General features: G+C 32.4%; 1 protein-coding gene across 2 annotated transcripts; it reads right to left on the bottom strand.

Annotated features, from left to right (window-relative positions):
- Positions 1 to 1,480: 1,480 nt before the first annotated feature.
- LOC139493049 (uncharacterized) lies at positions 1,481 to 20,628 on the bottom strand. Of its 2 annotated transcripts, none has more exons than XM_071281192.1 (7): positions 20,479 to 20,628; positions 18,264 to 18,389; positions 14,529 to 16,030; positions 13,367 to 13,558; positions 4,819 to 5,193; positions 2,970 to 3,118; positions 1,481 to 2,445 (listed from the first exon to the last, which is right to left on the bottom strand). In XM_071281192.1, the coding sequence occupies exons 1-7, from the start codon at positions 20,600 to 20,602 to the stop codon at positions 2,139 to 2,141; spliced, it is 2,775 nt and encodes a 924-aa protein (XP_071137293.1). In that variant the 5' UTR covers positions 20,603 to 20,628; the 3' UTR covers positions 1,481 to 2,138. The 2 variants fall into 2 exon arrangements, with proteins under 2 accessions (XP_071137293.1, XP_071137301.1); XM_071281200.1 differs by having other exon boundaries at positions 20,350 to 20,484.
- Positions 20,629 to 20,908: the final 280 nt, after the last annotated feature.

The raw sequence follows: 20,908 nt of genomic DNA, 5'->3' as shown, positions 1-20,908 counted from the left end.
TAAAGCATGTTGCCCTCTGGATGTATTTTTCGTTTCTTTCACATCGACGTATACCAAAGCACCTTTCACAGAACTTACGAACCAATGCTCACACAAATTGCATGGTCACTATTTTAAATTGGTCAAGTCAATTGTGTCGTGTTGTCCAAATAACTAAAGACATATCTACTCCTTGTTATTTCTGATCATAATTTAACATGTGTTCCTGGACGGGACACATACTACTGGAAATCAGTGTGGAATCCTATACAGATTGACATTTAAGTAAAATAAGTCAGAACCTGCATCAAGCTTCTTGGAATCAATGTTATTTTCATTGTTTGCTACCTCCTTTTATTGCCTTTAAATAGGCTTAAGAATTAAAAAAAAACCGACTTTGTATATTATTTACTTTTAAAAATTATGCACACATAACAAAACAAAGTGTAAAATGTAAATAACAATAGCAAAATTAGATCTATAGTATATACAGCTGATTGAACCAAAAACGTATTCAAATTATACTTCAATATAGTGGTCATTATATTTTACTTCATGTACAGTCATTCTATAATACAATTAATGTTGAAATATGAACAATATAAACAATAAAATTGAGAAAGGAAATGGTGAATATGTCAAAGCGACAACCACCCGACCATAGAGCAAACAACAGCCTAACAAAGCTTTTACTTAACTTTTTTTTGTTGCGGACGATATAACTGTTTAGGTCATTTTTGTTTTAAATGGTACAGACGTTTTATGTTTTTTATCCATAGCCCCCCAATTTAAACAACAGTTGTGTTTCACCTTCAATCATATTCATTACATAAATGCACTTGGTAAATTGCTGTCATTAGAATTGGATAAACATATTTTTTTCCCAAATTGAAATTCTGTGAAATAATGAATTGCGTTTGATAATCACTGTTGTTAAAGGAGTAAGTATTTTTTAGTCCACTTTTTGTGTTCTCTTTTTTGCCAATCTTGCACATTAAACCAATTATTATTACAATGACATTGTGGTGAGTTGTTTATTGAAAATTGTAGTATGGGTTTCGAACTTTTTTGTTGTAAGATATTTTGTAAAACGTTTTTTGTTTTATGTTATGAGCACTATCCAGACATGTACCTAGATGGAAAATGATGGTATGAATGGTAAGCCTAGTATAAACGACAAAATTAACATTGACCCGGAAGGCCATTTTGAAATCCGTTTCTTATTTAAAACGGTAATAACATAAAGTCATGATTTTTCCGTATTTATTAGTACTGTAGTCCTGTCACGAAATGTTGTCATCATAGCGGTATTTTTAACATGACCATATAAGCTGGAGGTTCGGCTAGCCATGAATCCAGGTTCAACCCACCATTTTGTCTTAAAATGTCATGTAAACAGTAAGGAATATGGCAGTTTTTATCACACAGTCCGTTTCTATGTATGTTGGCGTTGGTTCTGCAGCAGTTCAGTGTTTCGGTTGTTCCTTTTTGTTTCCCCTTATTGTTGATGTGTTTCCCTCAGTTTTGGATTGTGACCCGGATTTGTTTCAGTTACATCGATTTATGACTATTGAACAGCGGTATACTACTATTGGTTTTATCTAATACACCCAAGGCAAAAGTGAGAAGTGAAAATATTTAGACTTTTCACTGTTCCATTAATTATTCCATGGTAATTTAGCTACATATATATATACATGATATAGGAAACTACACAGAAAACCTACATGAAAGCTTGTCCGTAGAAAACATGTTTAACTTAAAACGGTGACTTTTAGATTTATTTTTCATATTTCATTCAATTTTAGATTTTTAAAAATTTTATGGAGTTATGTTTCTTGTAATGAACGTTAACCACTTATATTTTTTTTTAAGAATATACACGAAATGTAAAATGAAATGCACCACAAATTTAAATGCCTTTAGTATGTTTATAATTCACACCCCGTACTTTGTTCAATATAAACAACATATACTAGTGGATGTTGAATCTTTCGAAAGGTTAGTGTGACTGGATACATTTTAAAATCTATTATCAATTGATTAAACTTTAAGGTTGAGTATTGGCGTATATCGGACATTCAATGGCCTTCTCTTCAAAAATTTTCGATCAATTCTATAGGATTAATATTTCATATTTCTTCATTTTGGAACTTTTTTCATTCTACAACCTTTATACTTGTTTCATCATTGTGACTTGAACTGTGGTGTAATGTTTCTTTGTCTTCATTCTGGACAGGAATAAGTCTTTGGAAATTGGCAGTCTGTGGTTCTATGCTGGCAATTGAACGTTGACCGGTATGAGTAGCTTTCTGTATATGTTCGGATATAGCTTGTCTAAGTTTATTTTCCTTCATTATCATTAAGACTGTGAGTATTTCTCTACAAAATTTTCCGTCAGACATATCGTCTCTGATGCCGTCTAATAAATCATATTTCTTTCCCCTGGTCATATTATCGCTGGACCTAAAATCAATTAAGGTTTATAAGATTATAACACATTTTTGAATGCTGTACTCCTATTTTTGACAATTTTACCTTTTATGTCTGTTTTGTTCACACATCGTTGCCAATATTATGTATTTTTTGCGACTGTCACACAAGTGAGAATTCAGCTAGCTACATAACCAGGTTTAATACACCATTTTCTAAATAATAATGGGCATGTATCAAGACAGTCATTTTTTTTTATCCATTCGTAGATATGTTTGAGCTTTCGATGGTGCCATTTGCTAAGTGAAAAAGTAAAATTACAAAACACTTACCGTTAAGAATTCTGTATTTTTGTTATTCAACTTTTTACATCTTTTGTGGATTGTTTTGATAACAGCATTAAAGGATCTTATCTAAGGAATATACTCAATAGATTTTTCTAAATCTGTTTAACAACCAAAACCAAAATAGCAAGCATGGTTTTCATTTTTTGGATGGATTATAAACGTTCATAATAAAGTAAAATTGTTCTTTGACTAGGCATTAAAATAATATACCTCATTAGAGATCTTAATTCTCTGTCGGCGCCAAGTCGTCGGCACATTTCGTTAAATTTGTCATCATCTAAGCCATCGACTATTTCATATATTATACTGGGTAATATACCTCGCCTGGATGGCAAGCATTGCAACTCATCTATGCTTTCCTGCAGAATAAATTCGATAACATCAATGTCAATTGTATCGTTGTTTCAATAGTGTTGATAAATTAAATAACTCAAATTTTGTTATTGGCTTAAGGTTTACAATATAAATGTTCTCTATTTTTCGTGACAAATATTCCTATCGGAGAAACGATCATATGATAAATACACAAGAGTTGTGTTATTTCGAATTGTTCATTTGTCAGGGTTAATAAGCAGCATATCTATACTATTAAACGAGAAGACCTCATTTTTGGTGTCGTTTCTCTTCTTTCCAGAATAAATTAATCAACACGCCTCTGTGTCCTATAGGTACAGTGCATAGTCGCATTTGTCATCCATCCATATGATTATTCAGATTGAGTTATTTTAGGAGAAAAACGAGAAAAAAGGCATCCGGATATTGTCCCGTCATTGTACGAAATTTTAAGTCAGATTAGACTTCCTGTTTGCGTTTTTCTGTATACTTTGAACATGCATATACTACGAATAAAGTGTATTTTCAGAATTTTATCTGCTATCATTTTCAAGTTTACTATCCACGGCGGTCACAGAGTTTATTAAATAGAGAGGGTCTGTATACTATATCAATGATCACCATGGATCGATTAGTAAACTTAGAATTGAAAGTAAATACGCTTTATTTATATAGTAATGAATATTCATAATACACAGATAAGCGCTAAAATTATTCATGTGAACTTTTGATACTTTTTCTGAAATTCTCCAGTCATTAAATCTTTTACAAAATTCATTGATTACATAAAAAAAAAAAGAAGATGTGGTATGATTGCCATGTTAAGACAACTCTCCACAAGTGACCAAAATGACACAGATATTAACAACTATAGGTCACCGTACGGCCTTCAACAAAGAGTAAAGCCCATACCGCATACTCAGTTTCAAAAGGCCCGAAATTACAATGTAAAACAATGCAAACGGGAAAACTAGCGGCCTTATTTACGTACAAAAAATGAACGAAAAACAAATATGTAACACATAAACAAACGACAACCACTGAATTACAGGCTCCTTACTTAAATAAATGTTCATAACATACTAAATGTATGTTCATATTGAAATTGATAGAAAACCAAAAATTGGGAACTTTGGAAAAAAAACATTTTCCTGTCCCCAATAACCTATATGACTTATGATACTGAATGCCCGCGATTTCGCGGGTGTGTTCTAGTATCAATTTATTTTACAAAAGGATGAACACAATGAGCTGACAACTCGCTTGCGATTAATTCATTACTTTTTCGGAACTTTTCAGATAATGCAGTTTGAGGTTGATGAGTACAGTAAATAACTACAACTGTAAAATCTGAACTAAATCTAACCAGATCTAGTTGACAGTAAGCGAATGGTCTGAATAGTACTGATTTTACAGCAGTGGTTAAGTCTGAAAAATAGACTAAAAGACTGATAATTATTGATTGATTTATTTTTTTAGTAAATTCAAATCTGTTCGTCACATTGTTGGTTAAGTCAATCAAGCCAATAGAACTTGATGCATTCAAACCAAAATGATTTAAAATATTGAAAAATCACATCCCTGATTTAAGTGCATCATTCTTATCATGAAAAGCAGTATAACAATTTCCCTGTATACAACATTTTACTAACAAGATCAAAATCATAAAGTTTGTTTTATTTGGGTGAAAATCTACATACTCGTTATATTTGAATTGCTGACTTACTGGATAGTGGTTTTCAATAACTGTGTCTGAGAGGTCGATGTCGACTGTCATTCGTGTTCTAATGCTAACACATTGATGACTTGTGTGACTAGAACCGTTTTCTGACTTTGGTACAGTACTGTGGCTTGACATACATTTAGCTTGTTCTAAATCAATATGTTCCATGGCTTCATAATCTGATCCCTCGTCTGTGTCAGATTCTTCTATTGCTTTATGTTTGATGCTGTCTTCAATGTATTTTTTATATAATATTTCGATGAAGCATTGAAATACTGTTCTAAATCTTGGTGGACTTTCATTTTTAAATTGCCATTCCTTTGTTGTCTGAATGAATTTGTGATTGCCACATTTAAACCGATTAGAAAGATTCCAACTCTGTAAAATATAATTGTATTTAACTATATATTTTTAATTAAATTAAAAAAATATCATTCATAAAAACACATTATTATATTTATCATATTCTTATGCATTCTGCATGTAGCAAGGCAGGAATATGACAGTTTGTTTGTCCGTACCGTTGGTTTATAACGTTTGATTATGTCTGTTTCAGGAATATGACAGTTTGTTTGTCCGTACCGTTGGTTTATAACGTTTGATTATGTCTGTTTTATGGACCAAGGCAGGAATATGACAGTTTGTTTGTCCGTATCGTTGGTTTATAACGTTTGATTATGTCTGTATGACAGTTTGTTTGTCCGTATCGTTGGTTTATAACGTTTGATTATGTCTGTATGACAGTTTGTTTGTCCGTATCGTTGGTTTATAACGTTTGATTATGTCTGTATGACAGTTTGTTTGTCCGTATCGTTGGTTTATAACGTTTGATTATGTCTGTATGACAGTTTGTTTGTCCGTATCGTTGGTTTATAACGTTTGATTATGTCTGTATGACAGTTTGTTTGTCCGTATCGTTGGTTTATAACGTTTGATTATGTCTGTATGACAGTTTGTTTGTCCGTATCGTTGGTTTATAACGTTTGATTATGTCTGTTTCAGGAATATGACAGTTTGTTTGTCCGTACCGTTGGTTTATAACGTTTGATTATGTCTGTTTCAGGAATATGACAGTTTGTTTGTCCGTACCGTTGGTTTATAACGTTTGATTATGTCTGTTTCAGGAATATGACAGTTTGTTTGTCCGTACCGTTAGTTTATAACGTTTGATTATGTCTGTTTTATTGACTTCCACCTTTTATTTTACCTTGGAGTTCGGTATTTTTGCTATACATTCTTTTAATATTATCATCTTTAAAAAAACAAATCGGAGGACTAACGCCTGTGAGATTTCTGGACAAATAGGTTGAAGATTGAAGGTAATAATGATGTCTTGTCTAATTATAATATACAATTTTCATTTTATTAACAAAATATGTAGTAAAATGAATATATTGTGTAGTAATTGTAAAATGTTTAATCGGCATTTGAAGCTGACGTTTCTGTGTTTTTGATATCGCAAGTCAAAAATCGGGAAGGGGTGCAATAGAAACACGTAGGTTTTTTTTTCTCCAAAAAGTGCAAACATGTTTCTTTTAAACACTTACTGTAAACGATTTTGAAAATAAAAATGAGTTAGAAGATGCCTGAAGAATATCAACTTTAAACCAGACACCGTATATGAGTAATAAGACTTTCATTAGCTAATTCAGAACTTGAAAAGTCTCTACAACATGAGAAATCTACCCAGTAAGACAATAGTATGAACACACATATATGTATGAGCAAAACTTTTATCAAGTCAGTTTTATATAAATTGTTCAATTGCGCTCTGAATGGTACCTATTTTCGAGATATTCGTGCTTATGAAAAGGTCCAGTGATTGGCACACGATAAAGTTACAGGGGCGATTATGACTTTGCTAATGAAAAATGTTATTTTTTTCGACGTCAAATGGCGATATATTGGGAAAAGATACATTTTTCGAGTGATTTATATCATTTGATTGAAAAAGAGTACATGTACCCCTAGTTGTAAAATAGCATTTGACTTGATTCATCATGAAGATATTATGAAGGTAAAGGAGGGGGTTGAGATCTCACCAAGCATGTATTACCCCGCCACATGTTTGCGCCATTTCCAAGTCAGGAGCCTTTGGCCTTTGTTAGTCTTGTGTGTTTTTTTTTCTTCAATTTTAGTTCATTTATATGTTTTGGAGTTTAGTGTGACGTCCATGTTCACTACACTACTACACAATTTTAATTGGGACTAGCTGAGTACCACCTCCGGGATTTTCTCGCACCGTTGAAGACGTATTGTTGTCTCATTGACATATTCCCCATTTGAATTTTATTTGTTAATCATTTAAAAAAAATCCGCATTTGCTTATCTTTCGAAAAAACCCACCCCAATATGTCTATCGAAAGGAAAGAAATGTCCAAGAAACCGAAATTTAGGTAGATATCTAAAACTTTGACCCCATATATCTCTAAATTAGCACATGAAGGTATATCTTTTATTAATACTAGTATTTGAATTGAACATGTGAAAAGTAACTTGTATGCACATTTTCGTTAAATGAGACCGAAGCTGTACGCCGTTAACGCCCCAAGCAACTATGCTCTGGTTTTAGGTGTGTTTAAACCGTGTATATATTATAATTAACAACAGGTGTACAAATTGGGCTGAAAGACATAATAATTCGAACTGTATACGAAAATTAATTGTTGTGCTAGATTGGAAGTAAAGATTTCTAATTTCTTTTATAGTACTGTTACTGATGGTTTTATGCAAGGAAAATCTTTATTTATTGTATATTAATGACATTGCGCTGAAAGTTGAACAATCATGCCCTTGTTTCTATAAAAGGCAGTGTTGCGATTTAAGTTAGATCTGGCATTTGAACAATAATTTATTTATTTGTTAAAAATGAATATACCCTCTGTTTAGTTGGCTAATAAATGTATTTAGTAATGGTTGCTTTCTTAATGAGGCTGTTATATACCCTCGGTAAGTTATAATGCCTTCGAAGGATGTAATGTTTCGATTTCTTGCCTCCAACCATGGCAGACAAAAGAACTTAAATCCGATGAAATTTCTTAACGGAAATTCTTCAATTATATGGCATAATCAAAAGCTCAAACCCATCAAACGTATGAATAAGAACTGTCATATTCCTGACTTGATTAAACTTGGTTTTATAGCAAGCTAAACCTCTCACTTGTATGACAGTCGCATACAATTTCACTACTTGTATACTGAAAATGATGTGTGAACATAACAAACAGACATACATGTTACAGGTAAAAATGTCAAAGATATGGGTGCAGGAGTAAACATTTTAGTATAATCTTATAAGAACAAACTAATATGTAACAACAAATCACAAAAAGGCATATAGACAAAGCACATTAGCAAAAAATGAAAGACAAGAATACAAAAAATTACGATTGTCATGTGCCTGTGATTCAGTAGTTGTCGTTTGTTGCTGTGTAACATTTTCATTTTGATGTATATTAATTAGCCCGTAATTTTTCTCGTTTGAATTGTTTTAAATTTGTGATTGCGGAGGCCTTTTATTGCTGACTATGAGGTGTGGGATTTACTCAACATTGAAGGCCGTACGGTGACCAATAGCTGTTAATTTCTGTGTCATTTGGTCTCTTATAAAGATTTTCTAGTCATACCTAATCAAACTTTCTATATAAAATGATTGAAAAATTAATCATTTGTAGACCTCTTTTTCAGATAAAACCGGAATAACTTTGATATTATGATGATATTGAGTTATAAGATTTAATCGTTTTGTTAAAAAATATAATTCACGTCAATGTATTGTACGCACAATTAATAAAGCTAAAAGCTGAAAATTATATCTTAATAGACGATTGGATTTTAAATTATTTTATATTTTGCTATAAATTGATTAGGTCTAAACGGAAATAATAAATTGTTAAAAATATTATCCACCAGCCATTTTGTAAACAATCTAAAATATAAGCTTTTGGGTCTTTTCAAACAAGTACGCTTTATCATTTATTTCAACATGTTAAAGGTTTAAAAGAGGGACGAAAGATACAAAAGGGACAGTCAAAGTCATAAATCTAAAGCAAACTGACAACGCCATGGCTAAAAATGAAAAAGACAAACAGAAAAACAATAGTACACATGACACAACATAGAAAACTAAAGAATAAACAACGCGAACCCCACCAAAAACTAGGGGTGATCTCAGGTGCTCCGGAAGGGTAAGCAGATCCTGCTCCACATGTGGCACCCGTCGTGTTGCTTATGTGATTACAAATCCGGTAAATAGTCTAATTCGGTAGGTCACATTCATGAAAGGGAAGGGGATTGTAGTTACGACGTAAGGAACATATCCGATATCATTTGTGAAACGGTTATTCCATAACGGTCAACCAACTCGTGATGGCGTCCGTAAAATTTACGAAGGGATGATTTCAACTTCACCATTTGGAACTCTTGGTTTAATAGTTTCCTTGTGAGCAGTAACCCTCTATCAAGAAAATCATGATAGGAAATGCAAGCATGGGAATATCGTATCAATTGGGAGATATATACCCCGTATGCAGGTGCTGCTGGAATGTTGCTACTTAGAAATGGAAAGTTCACAATTGGAAAGCTGAAATCATCTCTTTTGTCGTAAAGTTTTGTTTTCAACCGACCCTCATTGTAAATTTCTAGATGTAAGTCAAGATATGAAGCCGACTTAACTGTATCTGTAGTATCCTTTATCTCCAATTCGATGGGATAGATGCGTTCCACATAGTCACCAAATTTTGAATTGTTTAGTTAAAGAACGTCATCTATATAGCGGAAAGTAGAGTTAAAGGATATTGCTAACTTCTTTAACATTGAAGTAAAAGTTCATCGTTGTTTGAAATTCCAAAGGGAATCTATGATTTTCCAGAATTTCAGCTTTAGTAAGTTCCGATTTAGTATTGGTTGGGTTTCCAATAAAGTGTTGTAGTTATTTATTTAATGTAGATTGACCTATTTCCGTATGCATTGTACAACAAGTACGGAAATACTCGAGTCTCAAGCGCATGTGACATCCTGATTTATAAAACAGTCAAACAATTCAATCATACAATGGGCAAAAAACGTACTTCCTTGTTGTTGTCTCCAACACTAGTCCTTTGAATTCAGGTCCTCTTCCCCGCACATTTGACAGCCATTTTTTTTTAAGTATAAATAAACTAAAGGCTCTAAAGAGCCTGTGTCGCTCACCTTGGTCTATATGAATATTAAACAAAGGACGCAGATGGATTCATGACAAACTTGTGTTTTGGTGATGGTGATGTGTTTGTACATCTTACTTTACTGAACATTCTTGCTGCTTACAATTATTTCTATCTATAATGAACTTGGCCCAGTAGTTTCAGTGGAAAATGTTAGTTAAAATTTACAAATTTTATGAAAATTGTTAAAAAATTTACTATAAAGGACAATAACTCCTTAGGGGGTCAATTGACCATTTTGGTCATGCTGACTTGTTTGTAGATCTTATTTTGCTGAGCATTATTGCTGTTTACAGTTTATCTCTATCTATAATAATATTCAAGATAATAACCAAAAACAGCAAAATTTCCCTAAAATTACCAATTCAGGGAGAGCAACCCAACAAAGGGTTGTCGGATTCATCTGAAAATGTAAGATAGATCTTCACCTGATAAACAATTTTACTCCCTGTCAGATTTGCTCTAAATGCTTTGGTTTTTGAGTTATAAGCCAAAAACTGCATTTTACCCCTATGTTCTATTTTTAGCCATGGCGGCCATCTTGGTTCGTTGACCGGGTCACGCCACATATTTTTTAAACTAGATACCCCAAAGATTATTGTGGTTAAGTTTGGTTTAATTTGGCTAAGTTGTTTCAGAGGAGAAGATTTTCGTAAAAGATTACTAAGATTTACGAAAAATGGTTAAAACTTGACCAAAAAGGGCAATAACTCCTAAAGGGGTCAACTGACCATTTTGGTCATATGTTGACTTATTTGTAGATCTTACTTTGCTGAACATTATTGCTGTTTACAGATTATCTCTATCTATAATAATATTCAAGATAATAACTAAAAACAGCAAAATGTCCCTAAAATTACCAATTCAGGGGCAGCAACACAACAACGGGTTGTCGGATTTATCTGAACCTGATAAACAATTTTACTCCCTGTCAGATTTGCTTTAAATGCTTTGGTTTTTGAGTTATAAGCCAATAACTGCATTTTACCCCTATGTTATATTTTTAGCCATGGCGGCCATCTTGGTTGGTTGGCCGGGTCACACCACACATTTTTTAAACTAGATACCCCAATGATGATTGTGGCCAAGTTTGGTTTAATTTGGCCCGGTAATTTCAGAGGAGAAGATTTTTGTAAAAGTTAACAGACGACGCCGGACGACGACGGACGACGGACGCAAAGTGATGAGAAAACCTCACTTGGCCCTCTGGGCCAGGTGAGCTAAAAAGTAAGATGATGTGGTACGATTGCCAATGAGACTCCACCATGGAACCCAATGACATAAAAGTTAACAACTATTGGTCACCGTACGGCTTACAACCATGAACAAAACCATTACCGCAAAGTCAGCTAAACAAGCCCACAAAATGAGAAATGTTAAACAATTTAAACGAGGAAAATTACCTAAAATACAAACAACAAGCGACAAGACTGAATTGCAGCCTTCTGCCTTAGGACAGAAAAATAAAGAATATGGCTGGCTTAACTATCTTGCTTGAGCCGAAACCTCTTCTAAAACAGGACAGTAGTCTAACAGAACAACATAACAAACTATACATGTATAAGATCAGTTAAGTGCTTGTTTTTAAAGGTTTAAAATTGTTTTATTTCCACTTCAATTACTCTCAAATTAATTATAGAAGAAAGACACATGCAAACGAAAGAATAAAATTTATTTTTACAAATTGGCATGTTTCAGTTTTCAGTAATATGTATAATTATTTGTTTAAAGGATTTTGTGGATGCTTAACCTTGTCCTGTTACAATTCAGTTTTTTATGTCAAAGCAGCAAGTTCATTTGATGGGAACTACCGCTGTTCCCAAAACCGATACTGACATGTCACAATATCATCAAAAATGTTTTAATATGGTATCAAACTGTTATACCTTGTTTATACCGAAAACATACAATTTTAATGTTTTGTCCAGGAATATCAATTAGCAATCACAATTACATGTATGCTTCACAAAAATCCGTAATTTTGACTTGGCTGAAATCAATTTCTAGGAATTCCAAAATGAGACTTTTATAACGCAACAGTGTTGTCAGCATGAAATTCAACTCTGGTGTCTAGGGTTTCCGCTGGAGGTTGCCGTTTTAGCATTTAGCATACATAACTTAAGATAACTCTTGTGGCGATTCAAATTCATAATTGGCGAAAGATTTGACAAAAATAATCTTGGTTCGACTTTATCCATCTTGTTTACTTTTGTCGGGTTTCGCTGATGTAAGCGACGCACGTTTGAATCCTATTTTGACGTCTTCCTTCCTTTTAATGATAATCCGGAAGCGGAACGCTGTTGATATGATGAAAAATGTTCAAAAGCAAGATAATTTCACACTTTAAACTTCATCTTTTAACTTTGATAGAAATACTTGATTTGAAGTGGGTACTTTACAATCGTTTTGTGAACGCATGTATATTACGTCTCGATATTTCTTAACGGTTGCTCCAACAAGAAAAACTGTTGTTATGAAGAAATATATTCAAGTAAGAAATATCTCTGAATTTATCCTCCAGCCTTCAACTAGACGGGAAGTATACATCTGATTAACTAACTGAAGATGAATTTCGTGATAATTGCATGATCTATATTGCATTTTTTTCAGTATCTTTTTAAAATTAAATGTTGAGTTTTTATTAATAAGAATAAAGATAGAAATGAATTTGTAGAATAATCATAGACAACTTTGTGAGAAACTGAATTTTCTGATATTTGACGAACAAAAAATGAAGCGGCGAAACATATATTATTTTTGCGAAATAGGTGATGAATAAGAAAATTTAACCAGGGGAAACTCTGTTGGTATATGATCAGTCACTTTCCTATGAAAACGCGATAACAATGCACTAAAAACAAACAACTCACACCACATCTTCCTATATCTAAAACATTTGAAAGTACTGGTATTCCATTGCAGTAGCATTAGAAAAAGTTAATGGTAAGAATTGAATGATACAAGTATTCATTTTTTTTATATAAATAAGGCCGTTAGTGTTCTCGTTTGAATTGTTTTACATTGTCTTATCGGGACCTTTTATAGCTGACTATGCGGTATGGGCTTTGCTCATTGTTGAAGGCCGTACGGTGACCTATAGTTGTTAATGTCTTTGTCATTTTGGTCTCTTGTGGACAGTTGTCTAATTAGCAATCATACCACATCTTCTTTTTTTATATAAAGAGTGCAAAAGTCTTGATCGTGAGAAGATTATTAGTATGAAGCGGATCAAAGTTTTCAAACGTAAAACAATTATAAAACGAAGCATTCAATTTTCAAGTAAGAAGGGACATATTTGCAGGTTATATAACAGTTCACAATTATTTTTTCGTATGTATATAGAAACATACCTTTGAAGCTGGATGAATAGGGAATCCTGCCTTGTCTACAGAATGTTTCCATATGGGATTCATATTTCTAGGGACATCTTCGAAATCCACTTTTATTTCTATGGAGTCTGATCCCGCGATATCGTCTGCTACATCTATTTCTGTCTTACCCTTGTAACTGTAGCCCAATACTTGCTCATCTTGTTTCAATGCCTGCAGAAAATGTTAAAAAATCAAAATCTTTATGAATACAAATTAAAACTTCCACAAAGGCATGCAGGTAGGAGTATCATTAATTAATGTCAACTTTTGTGTTGTTTTTATTTTTAGAGAAAACGTCCATTTTTGTAATTTTTTGCCAGAAGTATTTATCCTTTTCTCCTATTTTCGAAAACTTCTATTTGGGTTTCAGTTTCTTTGTTAGTCGTATGTTTGCCAATTAAATGGGCCAGTATTGATTTAAGCATGAGTGAACAGGGCTATCAATTACGTATAATATATATTGGCTGATGATATAGTATTACCACCAACACATACCTAGGAAAAAATGTGATTAGCACTTATCGTGCTATATAGACAACAACAGAAATAATGTGTAACGATATGAGCCCCAATCTCAACTTATTCATCTATTTGGTCTCGAGTACTCATACAGTCAGACCATCCAAACATAGTTTCGTCTCTCTTGCTCATGTTTTCCTAACTTTATAACTCATTCAAATCAAAAGAATCTTCGCACACCAAAAAAGCAACAACATAAATTCAACTTATTTTTGGTATTAATTTCAAGATGGTGCTTATGTCGATTAAAACTAATATCTTCACTCCGACATACAAATAGATATCGAGATGTGGTATGATTTACAATAAAACAACTGTTCACTAAGAACAAAAGGATGTGAAAAACCGCATGTGAACGCAAGTGGCATTCAATAATGAACAAAACCCAAAATAGCTGAAAAGGCCTCGCTCTCTTAAAATTGAAAACCAAATATGCATTGGGCGTTTTTACTCTGTCCTTGGTGATTCCTTTTAAAAACAAGGACGACGAAAGACCAAATGTGTAGACTTAACAATACTTAAATTTGTATTGGTGTGCCAAAATACACTTAAGGCAAATAAAACTGATACATAACTTTACGTCAGCTTCATTAAATCCCAAATTGATATTCGTATATCTTACCTCTAAACAGTCCTTTAAAGTAATCTTTGCATCTGCAATGTGAACCTTGATTTTGATGTTCACCTGGTTATGATCAATGGGAACATATTTTCCAAATGTCACAGCATATAGTTCTAATGGGAAATTTTGGGAACACGCACAAAAGTAAACAGAAAAATGTATCGTGTATATAGTCACAAAACCTGGACGAGTTTTAATGTAAAACACTTCAGGTAATGCATTTGAATGTAAGTCATCTTCATTTACAAGTGGAATTTGATTGACGTTGATTTTATTTTCATTTGGTTGTGCATTTGGGTGGAACCAATAAGGTTGCACCATATTGTCTTCATGTTCTGATATGCAATGTGGCAATTCAATCACCACATATTCGTCAAAGTATTCTTTCAATGGTGTATAATATTCCACTACAGGCGACACAATACATGAATCTAAATTAGTCCTTGATTTCACCTCAGCATCCTGTGCGAATACTGACCAGAAGATAGTTGTTGCTGGTGTTGAAATAAAATTTGCCGGTAAACACAAACTGATATCTGAATTAGGAGCTTTAACCAAACCCCCATTTATATCTATGTCACATTTATAATCCCAGTTCAAATTTAAGAAATTAAGCGAGGTAGCTGCAGAATGATATTGACTGAGATACTCTTTTCTTAGATGCCCATAATTTTGGTACATGTGGTGATTACTTCCTGCGCATGCGTTTTCATCAACTTCAGAATCGTCACTTTCTTTTCCGTCTACGGTATCACCTATCTCTCTATCATACTCATCTATTATACCATAAGTAGGATTCTCCAAATTGCGAGCTGTTATTTCCTCAGTATCAAGAACACTACTTGTTATTCCTTTTTCTGCTACGTCCAAAACATTTTCATAATCATCTTCAATAAAACTGTCGGTATTTTTATCAGCGTCATTTTTAATTGTTCTTATCCCAGCTGTGCAAGCTTCTATAGTTTTTAAAACGTCCTTAAAATCAAGTGATTGTGTTGTTCTCTGAATTTCCGATTCCTCCTTGTACGAGTCCTCTTCGCTTATTCGTCTATGTCTTGTGTGAAATATGGCATGTCTTTCGTGGACTGATGTATACTCTTCTTCTATTTTGCCCTTGTATTCCTTTATGGAACCTTCCATTGATCCTATACCAGATTCATATACATTGTCTCTCCTTTTATCCATGATTGATCCAGGAAAAGATTCGAATCCAGATTCACAGTTTGAATCGTTTCGTCTAGTAATGACATTTTCTTGTGACTGACCAGCACCATCTTCTGTTTTTGCTATTGAAACTTTGTCTTCACTTGCCTCAAACCCCGAATTTATACTGTATTTATGACTTGATGAAGTCCGTATACTTATTTTTCTATTTAATGTACGAGACAAAGCTTTTCGCAATATTCGCCTTTGTCTGATGAAACAGAATATGAACATTACAAGAAACACTCCCACAACTACAAATAAGGCAATGGAAACCTGGAACCACATTTCGCTTTTATCTACAATGAAGGTTAATTATTTAATTAATAAAGGATAAATGTTATCAATACATTGTAATTTGAACACGTCCTAATTATATTTAATTGCATTCATATACTAGCATATTGAGATACGAATGGTTCCAAACAGGTTATTTTGCATGTCAGAAGATTTTTCTTTATTGCACATATAAGTAACGCTCAACTGGATTATTGACTTCATATGAACTTAATACCTCTGATACATGTACGGAAAAGCAGGAACATAGTGTTTTCAATAAAGTATTATGAAAACTTAAAAAAAAACACGTTTAGGACATGTGCTCTTTCTTTAAGAGAAACATTACCTATATACTCGAATTCGGTTATATAGGTTAATTGAATCAGACAAGTGCCTGAGGTTTTCGTTTTGAACAAGTCTAAGAAAGCAATCAATTATTCAGTCAATTTCAGTCAATATTCAGACTTATTATATGCTGCCAATTCAGTACTTTTCAGACAATTCGCTTGCATTCAAAAGTAAAATAGCAAACAAGAGCTGTAAGGGAAATTCAAAACGGAAAGTCCTTTTTCATGTGGAAAAATCAAAGGCTCATTCACATCAAACGAATGGAAAACAACTGTATTATTTCTAACTGGTATAGGCATTTTGTCATGTAGAAAAAGGTGGACTAAACCTGGTTTGATAGCTAGCTAAACCGCTAACTGGTATGACAGTCGCATTCAATTCAATTATATTGACAACAATGTGTGAGCAATTCACCTATAATGGTTTACTTTTATAAATTGTTACTGGGATAGAGAGTTGTTTTATTGACATTCATACCACATCTTCCTTTATCGATATAATATGTAAACATGTTAAAAATTTGGGGTGCATCAGTCGTGTTATTATCTTAATCACTATAAAACACACAAAACTAAAAAAAAAGACAAACGAACGATATGAACAGTAGCTAATTTACCACAGTGCATAAGTTTAAAATTGATTGAAAAACTGAACATGACTGAATATTTTATTGATCAGTCTTTTGTGATGATGTTAAGAAAAATGACCGTTTAAGAATCAAATTGATTTATTGGTATTTGGTATTTATATCGATTTCAAGCTTGATATGCTTTAGCTTATGTTTATTTTTACCATGAATATGTAGTAAAATAAGCATAGCCCACATTTTCATTTAATTTTACTATATCACACGACAGGTCGTTAACCAAAATCCTCAACCGTACAGTATGAACAATGAAAATAGATTTTAAAGATACTGCAACTAAATTTGTCAAAAGAAAAATCACACTTGAAGGAATATATATTCGTTAAGTCTAAGTCAAGCATTTAAAAAATACATCAAAAAAGGTCAGCTTAAGAAAAGGTTAAAGGCTAAAATGAAATGATATTACCATATTGAACTCAATCAAAATCCATGACAGTTAAAAGCTTAGTTCGTACCAAATAAAGTTTGCATATCTGTAAAATAGAAAATGCAATTCCCTATAGGAACTCCCTTCGCGGATAAAACTGTGCCATTTTTACTATGAAGTTTTGCAATTTTTGTTTATCCTAGAATGGTCGAATGTCAAAACATAGGGCTGTTCGGCATATTTTTAACATTTTAATGCCCGGAACCTGTTAGAGGTTACACTTTAACAAAAATTCTATACTACCCTTACCTACACTTTATGCCTACTTCAGATTTTAATTTTCACCGCAACAATATTATTTTATACTGGTAACAGTCATCAGTTATGTCTCTGTGCGATGAAGCACAGAGATCATATCTTGGAACCAGTACGTCAACAAATCAAATTATCTATGAATATCATATATCTCCCCAGAAGAGGCATGGTTTGAAAAAAACCCAGCTGTATCACCAGAAGTCATGTAAAAGTTTTACTTATATGATCCAAGAGATGTTACTGCCAAGTTGTAGGTCGATGTTAAAGTCAAATACACGACAGGTCAGTTATATCAAAATCTGCCACGCTATGCCTTCCGTATTCGATTTCAAACTACTACAATGAATTTCATAATTTAGAAAAAGATATTTTACAAATATTCATCATAGATACGAGATTAATCAATGATAATTCATAAAACAAAGAAGTGCTGATCAATTGACTGTTGATACCCTCTACACAATTATGTAAATGTAGTTGATTGTATAATTAAATGCATTTACAGTGCACAGATAATAGGAAAAATTTAAAAATTCAATTAAAAACAATAAAAGTAGATATTATAATTTTGACATACCGGACATGTCAGTCAGGTCTACATGTACTGTTGTTTCATTGCTGGTTAGTATAATCTCTGTTGTATTCTGGTATGAATTCAAAGTCACTGTATCATTGGCACCTTGATCACTGGTTCGTAATCTCCCTAAAGTAAACATAAGAAATTCACAAACGGGGAATATATCTTACACATAAAATATATTTATAAAACAATTACAAAACACATCATTCGTATTGTGTGTCAAAAAATAAATTCTGATTCAATGGACTTTGGTGAAAACAGGGAAATAATTCCAAATTTGGTGCCAATAATTGAATAGGAAATGAATGAACAGAATTATTTCCCACGGAAAGGGAAATTGGCGTATCTAGTGTGTACCTTTTTTTGGCAAGTATTTTTCCATTCAACTTGCAATGCATGACAATTGATATATTGCAAATACCACCCGACATGTCTAAAGTCGAATAATGTTTGTGTAGAATAGTTATTATTATTAAAACCACTCCGGTTTTGATAACTATTTTTGGAATATTATCTTGTACATAGAAAATGTTGTTCACCCATGCCACAAATAAGTACCTGTATAGTAGAAAATACAAAAAAAAAAAAGAAGAAAGTAACAGAAAAGTAAGAAGTTTAATTCGGTAGGAAAGGTCAAAAGGAACAAACTAGGAAGTAGTACACATCTTGAACAAAATAGACATAGGGGTAACTATCAAATATGTAAACAATTTTTTTGGTAATTAAGGTATCACATGAAGGCTGCAGGACTGGTCACCTTTTGACTGATACGTTTGATTAATACCAAAACGCATTAATAAATCTGAAGAGGAGGGAATATATTGATTGTTTCATATATATGAAGTATCAGATTTGATTTATTTAAATTCCGGTAACCAGTACGGTCCGAAATGTAATAGACGATATACAGACCTCCAAATCTCCATAAAAAATTGTGAAATTGATTTTTCTACATAGACAGTCATGGAGGTGGTGTGCGTGTCATTAAAACATTTGTACACAAACTGGCCTAAAATTGAGACAATGATATGACACAGATAAGAAAATGTATCTCAGGAATAAATACACCATTACTTTAATAAGAGCAGAAGATCAGACACCTCATTGGTATGGGGTATCCATTAATGAAATAAAAAAGAACATACAGAGCAAAAAGTTAACACTTAAAAAGCAAGAAAACAGTGCTTTAATTTCTATTCTTCATTCCAAAATCACAGTGAAGCCTTCAATATGGAGCAAAATAATAAAATAAGCCCAACACAAAAAAAAACTTTGTTACAATTGGAATTGTTCATACAGGAATGAAATGTTAGTATACCGTCCTGGGCCAAAAGTGCTTCACCAATCGGAAGTTTCTCTATCCTTTCATATTTTAATACACATTTGTAATGAAAATTCTACTGTAGATATCTCTTGTCCAAATTAATTGGTTTTTTTTCAATAAATACAGAAACGTCTGCATTAATCATGAAATATAATAATTAATTGTTTTTGAGGACATCACTCATTAACGACAAACATGAATTTCTGCACGAAATAATCCTATCGGGAAAAATACACTTAATTTCATTATTTGTATACAAATAAAGATTTCTCAGTAATGACATGTCATAAATATATTTCATAGTAACTATAAAAATATGTAACCATTTGTGAGTTTGATATTGAAAATTTCCTCATATAATCAGACCTAACTTAGTTTTTGACAAGATTTATATGAAATAATACATGTGAGGTTAAAGCAAATTATGTACTAAATGCAATTTTTAGAGAACAAAGATTGACATGCTTATTCGTTACGATACATTTTGTAGTTATGAAACATAACTTAAAAGGTTAAAGCAAATTATGTAAAGGAAATTTACAAAGAACAACGACTGACATACTTATTCGTTACGATACGTTTGGTAGATATGAAACATGATTTAGCAGACCAGGAAAAAAAGAAATGATGGCTATTTCTTTTTACAAAATGAACGACATGTTATCTAAAGTAAAAAGTAATTTCCTAACCATGAAAAAATAAATAATACAAGGCGTTTCCTGTGTCATAGCACAAGTCATAATAAAATATAAGACCTACCAGCCATATCACATACTTCCTTGTTATTTAAATTGTCTTATACCCGTAAAATTACCTAGTGCACAATAAATTAATAAGATTAAATGTGTATCAAAATACATTATGGGAGTGTTGTAAAAATAGATTTACCCGTTTGGAAAGCTGGAAATCCTATACTAAAAAACATTTGATACACTACATATTGCTCTAATTTATCACACCACTTGAAACATTTTAAAGTATGTATCATTTCAACAATATCACTTAAGATCATAACAATTTGAAGAACTGTTTATAAATAGATATTTGTTTTTCTTAGCTGATTTTTTAAACAATAGTAATACGCAATGATTCGATTTTTTCTTAATTTATAAATAATGAGACGTGTTCTCTAATTTAAAAACAATGAACTATTTGTTTAATATACAATGATGATTAAATACGCTTTTTTCTATTGTTATCATTAACAAGTTGATGTCGAAATTTTAACAAATTTCAGGCAGAATGACGAAAGACTTATCATTACTTTGAAATTATAAATCAGTTTTGTCATTATAATAATTGATACTGGATAATTCCA

Source organism: Mytilus edulis, chromosome 1, assembly GCF_963676685.1.
Source record: "Mytilus edulis chromosome 1, xbMytEdul2.2, whole genome shotgun sequence".
Classification (NCBI taxonomy): Eukaryota; Metazoa; Mollusca; class Bivalvia; order Mytilida; family Mytilidae; genus Mytilus; species Mytilus edulis.
Note: the sequence above shows the minus strand (reverse complement) of the source record. Positions and strands in the feature narration are given on the sequence as shown.